Source organism: Cucurbita maxima, unplaced genomic scaffold (assembly GCF_002738345.1).
Source record: "Cucurbita maxima cultivar Rimu unplaced genomic scaffold, Cmax_1.0 Cma_Scf00011, whole genome shotgun sequence".
Lineage (NCBI taxonomy): Eukaryota > Viridiplantae > Streptophyta > Magnoliopsida > Cucurbitales > Cucurbitaceae > Cucurbita > Cucurbita maxima.
Genome location: NW_019272027.1, coordinates 1887412 through 1893910, shown reverse-complemented (window position 1 = coordinate 1893910; position 6499 = coordinate 1887412). Strand labels below are relative to the sequence as shown.

The window sequence follows — 6499 nt, the reverse complement described above, 5'->3', positions numbered from 1 at the left end:
ACTTTTATTATTCTTCCTTTTAAATAATTGACTTACACTAACTTTTCTAAAATAAAAAATTATCATCTCATCACTCCATAAATAAATTTTATTTATTTATTTTAGAGTAATTTTTAGTTAGTCGCCTCAAATTATAAATTTATTCTAAATAACTGTATTTATTTAATCATACACATATATTAAAAAAAATATATAAGATTCTTTTAAAAGAAAATGAAAAAAAATAGGAATATATAAAAAAAAAAAAAATCTAACTATAGGTTATAATATTAGAAAAAAAAATATATTTGAATCAATTATTACTCTTTTTATTCAGTAGTGTATAATATTATGACATTAGTGTATCAGAGTTCTGCCTTAAATTTAGCTGGTAATAAATTGGTAAATCCTCATAGGTAGAACAATTAAAAAAAAAAAAAAAGAGTATTAGCCTCCTTGAAAGCATAGTAAAAAATGACTAAGAAAGAGGAATCGAGCCTCGACTGAGGGAGACTTATTTTGTTCTAGGAGAGGTGCTTGAATGATGAAAATTTCAATCTAATTTAGAAAATGGTCCTGAGTTTATAATAGAAATCGAAATTATAAAACTAGTTTTTGTTAGAAAATATATATATATATATATATATATATATATCAGTTGAGATGAGAATCTTAACAGAAACAGTGAAGGTATAATAATTAATTGAATACAGATCATTGTGTGTTATCTTCCTCATCGGCTATTTGTAGTTTCCTATTCTTAGAATCTTTATTTCACTTCCAAATTTTATCCCATTTTTTCCGTTTTCAAATCTCCATTACACTGCGAAACTCGAGCTGTCTCACCGTCTTCTTCGCTGCTCTCTGTTGCTTCTAACTGTTCTTCTGAATGTCCGTGACTACATCATCTTCTCACCATATCATAATTTTTTCTTATTGTCTTCTTCGTTTTGATTTTGGGTTTCTTTCGACGTGATGGCTGGAAAGGAAGAGCTAGTGGGACGAGCAGAGGAGCGTAGTCCGCCAGTAGTGGCTGAGATGGAGAGCTCTGTTGTTGATGCTTCTAACCCTTCTTGGTTTACGCCTTTGAGGTACTGTTTTTAAGTGTGATTTTGGTTTTCACTGCAGTTTAGTTCTTGGGAAAAAAGGTACTGTTCGTTTTATCATTTGGGTAGCAATTGTATAGGTTCGTGGTGGTTTTCCCCTCTTTGTTTGGTGAAGATGAGGGAAAATAGTGCATAATTTCGCTGTCTTAGTGATTGTATGATGCTTTATAGCAACTGAAGGGAACCCTTTTGATTACCATGTCTTAGTGATTATATTTTAACCATATGGCTTTGTTTTAGTGAGATTACTGTGATGTTCTTTACAAGGAAATTAGTTTTCGGATGAGTTCTGTTTTTGCCTTTCTTTTCGAAATTCTAGTGGGGAAGAAATTAGGTGTTACTGTATGCTCTTGAGCAGAACCATCCAAGGAGCATTTTCTGGAGAGACAACTCTATGAGTGAACTGTGCCTTTTAAGGTGAACTGGGTTTGTCTAGGTCATGTTTCTTGAATATTGGAACTTGGAAGAATCTTGTGAATTCTCATCCAAGTCTCTTTTGAATCACCTTACTGGTTAACTCACTACTCCTCTTACGCCTCGTTGCTCAGGACCATAGACTTCAACTCATCTAAGGTCGATCTTATTGATAATCTCCTAATTCACCAAAGACCATGAAATTCTAATTCTTAGCTTGGTAGACTTTAGTCACTTCATTAATCTATAGCCCTCTCACCTCCCACCTGTGTCACCTCACTTCAAACCAAGCAAGGAGGATTTAAAAGAAGGCTGTTGAAGATAAAGTGTCAAGGCTGTCTGTTTTTCTTAAGATGCTAGAGGAATTTGAATGCTAAGTGGTTTTTGACAATGCTGTTTTTTTTTTCTAATTTGGAGAGGTTTGACTTCAACATATAGGGCTTACTTAGAACCTTAGGATATTTTGGGGCTATGTATTGTTAGGAATCACAAACCTCCACTGGTATGATATTGTCCACTTTGAGCATAAGCTCTCATGGTTTTGCTTTTGGTTTCCCCAAAAGGCCTTGCATCAAGGGAGATGTATTCCTTACTTATAAACCCCTGATCATCCTCTTAATTAGCCAATGTGGGACTCAATAATCCTCAACAATCCTCTCCTCGAACAAAGTACACCATAGAGCCTCTCCTGAAGCCTTCTTCTCTGGAGCTCTCGAACACCCTCCCCTTAATCGAGGTTGACTCCTTTTTTGGAGCCCTCGAACAAAGTACACCCTTTGTCGACACTTGAGTCACCTTCTATTACTCCTTCGAGACTCTCAAATTCTTTGTTTGACGACACTTAAGGATTCTATTGGCATGGCTAAATTAAGGGCATGACTCTGATACCGTGTTAGGAATCACAAACCACCACAATGGTATGATATTGTCTACGTTGAGTATAAGCTCTCATGGTTTTGCTTTTGGTTTCCCCAAAAAGGCTCGTACTAATGAAGATGTATTCCTTACTTATAAACCCATAATCATTTGTTTAATTAGTCAATGTGGGACTCAATAATCCTCAACATGTATCTCTAATAGGATAAATCTTTTATTTTATTTTATTTTATTTTTTTATTATTATTATTATTTTTTTTTGTGTGTGTATGTTGTATTCTCATTATATGATTAGTGCCAATTGGAGAGTGTTTATGTAACCTCCCTTGGGTTATCTTCCTAATGTATCGAACAATTTCTCATTTTTAATTGAAGTTTGTTTTGTATAATTTTTTTTTGAAAAAAGTTCACAGCCTCTAATACCTATTTTTTAAAATTTCTGAATCTGCAGACTGCTTGTTATATTTTGTGTCATCAACATGATAAATTATGTGGATAGAGGAGCCATGGCAAGCAATGGTGTGAATGGGCATCGAACTACTTGCACAACTGATGGTACATGTACATCTGGTTCCGGAATACAGTAAGATTTATCTAAAGGACATCATGAGAAACTTTTTTGTCATTTTTTGAGCCATATTGTTAGTTCATCTTTCTTTTCTTAGTTATGCAAGTGAAGTGAAGGGTCACTAGGGTCGATATTTGTCTCTATTAATATTTATTCTCCTTTTTGATAGAAGACATTTTGGGATGGATAAAAGCATCTTGTTTCGTCTTTTAAGTTGTGATGCCTGAAATTGGCTAAGTTTTTTGGTAATTATTCATTGTTAGATATGTCATTCTAGTGCTATATGCTAATAATCTACCCTCATTATTGATACTGAGTTACAAAATATTGCAATTTTTTGTGAACTGCAACATCTTTCTTTCGATCGATATCATAACTAGTATGGTGGTCATAGATTTACCATTTTGATATTTGAAACACAATTGATAGGCTACAATGTAAAAGAGAATTCACCATGGTTAGCTATTTAATATTTGTTTCAATATCCTCTTTGGCTTTGAACTATAAATCATTTAACATGTATTACTAACAGTCTAATACTGTTTCATCTCCCGTCTTCTAAAGCTGGCTTTTTGGATTATTCTGTTTAGGGGCCAGTTTAACTTGAACAATTTTGAAGATGGAGTTCTATCCTCTGCTTTTATGGTTGGACTTCTTTTAGCTTGTCCAATATTTGCATCCTTGGCAAAGAGGTAATCAAAATAACTGACTCGAGCTATAACTTGTTGTAAGGCTTTTGACACTGAAAATTGAAATGAACAATTATATAATATGAATAATCATCCTTATTGAACATTTAGGACGTTTCTTTCTTGTTTATAACAATACCTTTCTAGAACTGAATCTTTTCGTAACATTTGCTATGTGATGATGTGAAACCTTTTGATTTGATGCTGTACCTCTAGCTGTGAATATGTTGCATTCCATGGTAGCATTTGAAACTAAATAAATGAAATATGATACAATTCTGTTTTTTGACATCCCAACTAATCCCACGAAGCAACCGCCTAGCCCTACAACATTTGATTGTTAAGAAACTCGTAATATGTTAATATTCTTTGTTGGTGCACCATGAGGCTTGAACTATTCTCTAAAAACCCTTTTAATTTTGTTAGTCCCATGCCTACTAGGCCACCATGAGGCTTGTAATTCTCTAGGTCTCAATTTAAAAAGTAGTTCAGATTGTGTTTATAATATATTTACAGTGCAGTTACCACCTACATATATTTATTTGAATCTCAACTAAATTTTACATAATTTTTATTTTACAATATTATGTAATTTTTAGTATATTGTACTATATTTGAATCTCACCTATGTTTGTTAGTGTAATTTTTCGCTTTAAACTTTCCAATTTATAATCTAGATATACTAAAAATACAAAAACGATCGATCCAAATAACAGTTTGAGAAGCAATGCCAAATGGATAGTGAATCGTAAAACAAAAAATAGTAATTGAATTGCATACCAAATGGGCCTTAAGCTAATCTTCAAACTTAAATCCCATGATGATTTCAAAAAGATATACCCCATTTAGCATGGAGAGGTTTTTAGCTGTAAAAACTCTCAGAAACAAGGTTTAGAACAAATAAGAACTTAATAGTAACCTACACCAGTCGAATCCCTAGATATCATTGAGTTTCTGTTTAGCCAGACCTTTTAAAGAGAAGCCATTTTCCCATAAGATTTTAATCTTTTCCCTTCTTGAATGCCGAACAATACCTGTTTACTTAACAATGAGGAAACAAGAGAATGGGAATGGAAAATTTTCATTCCCACTATTGTTGCTTACCAAATCAATAATTTAGGATAAATGTGTTGCCCACTTCAACATTGAGATCCATGGTGGGCCGGAGAAACAAGACACTGCTCTGGGAGGATGCTTGGCTAGGAACTACTAGTTTCCCAGAATGAAAAGAAGATTATGTGATGCAACTTTCTTTATCTTAGCATCATAACCGCACGAAGAACTTATCTAGAAGAACAAAGCAAAATAAGAAAGCCCTTCCTTTTTACCTAAAAAATCATTTATTAACCAGAAGTAGTGATTTCATTAAATTTAAGTCTTATTAAGCTATCTCTTCTAATTTTTGCAGGGTAAATCCGTTTAGACTTATTGGTGTTGGACTCTCTGTTTGGACTTTGGCAGTAGTTGGGTGTGGTCTTTCATTTAATTTCTGGTCTATTGCTGTATGTCGGATGTAAGCAAACATCTTATCTTTTTCCTCCTTTTCTTTGTTATTTTCTATCCTTCTCATTTTCCTTGTTCTGTTTTAATTATATGGGGATTATCCTCATGAATGTAACGATTTTTCTCTGATCTGTAGGGTTGTTGGTGTTGGTGAGGCTTCATTTATAAGTCTTGCTGCGCCATTCATTGATGACAATGCACCGGTTGATAAGGTTTATTTTTTTCCTTCTAGAATTTGCTTGAAATCGCTACAATATATTTACCAATGTGTTCCTTCAAAGTTTTCAAGCGTGATATTTTCATTGCAAAATACAGCCTTATTAGATAAATATAAACAGGAAGTTTCTAAATCTAGTTTCTTTCTTTCTCATTGTCACCTCAAAAGTTTGCAATTGGGCATCTTCTTATTATATTATCTATCTAATTGAAAACATTTGCTCATATGCCACAGAAAACAAGCTGGCTTGGAGTATTTTACATGTGTATACCAACTGGTTATGCTATTGGCTATCTTTACGGTGGATCGGTAAGTTTTTACTATTTGAATGCGTCAGTATAGTCCCTTAATCTACAAACAAAGAATAATTCATAATCTAAAATTTCATTAATTTTTCTTCCATATTATGATTGATTTTCTTATTTCTTATTTCTCATTTTCTGTTCTGTTTATAGTATACTCCCAATTAAGTATTTGTGTAGCCAAATAACTCTTATTTTTAATTCATAGGTTGGTCAACATTTAGGTTGGCGTTATGCATTTTGGGGCGAGGCAATATTGATGGTTCCTTTTGTAATTCTTGGCTTTGTTCTAAAGCCCTTGCAATTGAAGGGTGAGGATCAAGTTTAGATCATACAAGAACCAGTTTTTGTTGTGCTCTAACTAAACGACTTGTGGATGCAGGTTGTGCTCCTCCAGAGATAATTAATGCAACGATACCTGTAGATACAGCTGCCTCATCAGTTAAAGGTGCCTTTCGTAGTTTTTTTTATTAGAAACAAGACTTTCCTTGATGAAATTCTAAAGAAGATGCTTTTTATTATTCATTTTTCTTCCTTAGATGGGATTGCATATAAAAGCACCCATAGACATGCATAATTCAACTACAGTTCAGTTATTTTTTCTCATATCTTGGTTAAATCAATATTTTTCAGTGCTAAAGTATTATGTAGTATCAGTTAATGAATGGTTTATCAAGATATATTTGGTCGTCGTATGTATCAACTCGACTTTTGATTAGATTCTTTAATTTGTGATTATTCAAATAGTCAATGGATATGAAGCTCTTTGGCTAATTAAATGTACGAAATCAGTTCTTTTAATTTGTAAAAGTAAAAACAGAAAAAAAAAAAAAAAAAAAAAAAAA

General features: G+C 32.9%; 1 protein-coding gene across 3 annotated transcripts in view; it reads left to right on the top strand.

Moving 5' to 3' along the window:
- The first annotated feature begins 672 nt into the window (after positions 1-672).
- The window catches only part of LOC111485975 (probable sphingolipid transporter spinster homolog 2), a 14563-nt gene continuing 8736 nt past the window's right edge, over positions 673-6499 (top strand). Inside the window, exons 1-8 of one of the 3 annotated variants that reach the window (XM_023132956.1) lie at positions 673-1070; positions 2827-2958; positions 3534-3635; positions 5041-5145; positions 5272-5347; positions 5587-5661; positions 5863-5965; positions 6037-6102. In XM_023132956.1, the coding sequence (XP_022988724.1) occupies positions 955-1070; positions 2827-2958; positions 3534-3635; positions 5041-5145; positions 5272-5347; positions 5587-5661; positions 5863-5965; positions 6037-6102 (775 nt within the window). In that variant the 5' untranslated portion in view covers positions 673-954. Of the gene's footprint in view, positions 1071-2826; positions 2959-3533; positions 3636-5040; positions 5146-5271; positions 5348-5586; positions 5662-5862; positions 5966-6036; positions 6103-6499 lie in introns of those variants that run through there. The other 2 variants (XM_023132955.1, XM_023132957.1) reach the window with 2 other exon arrangements.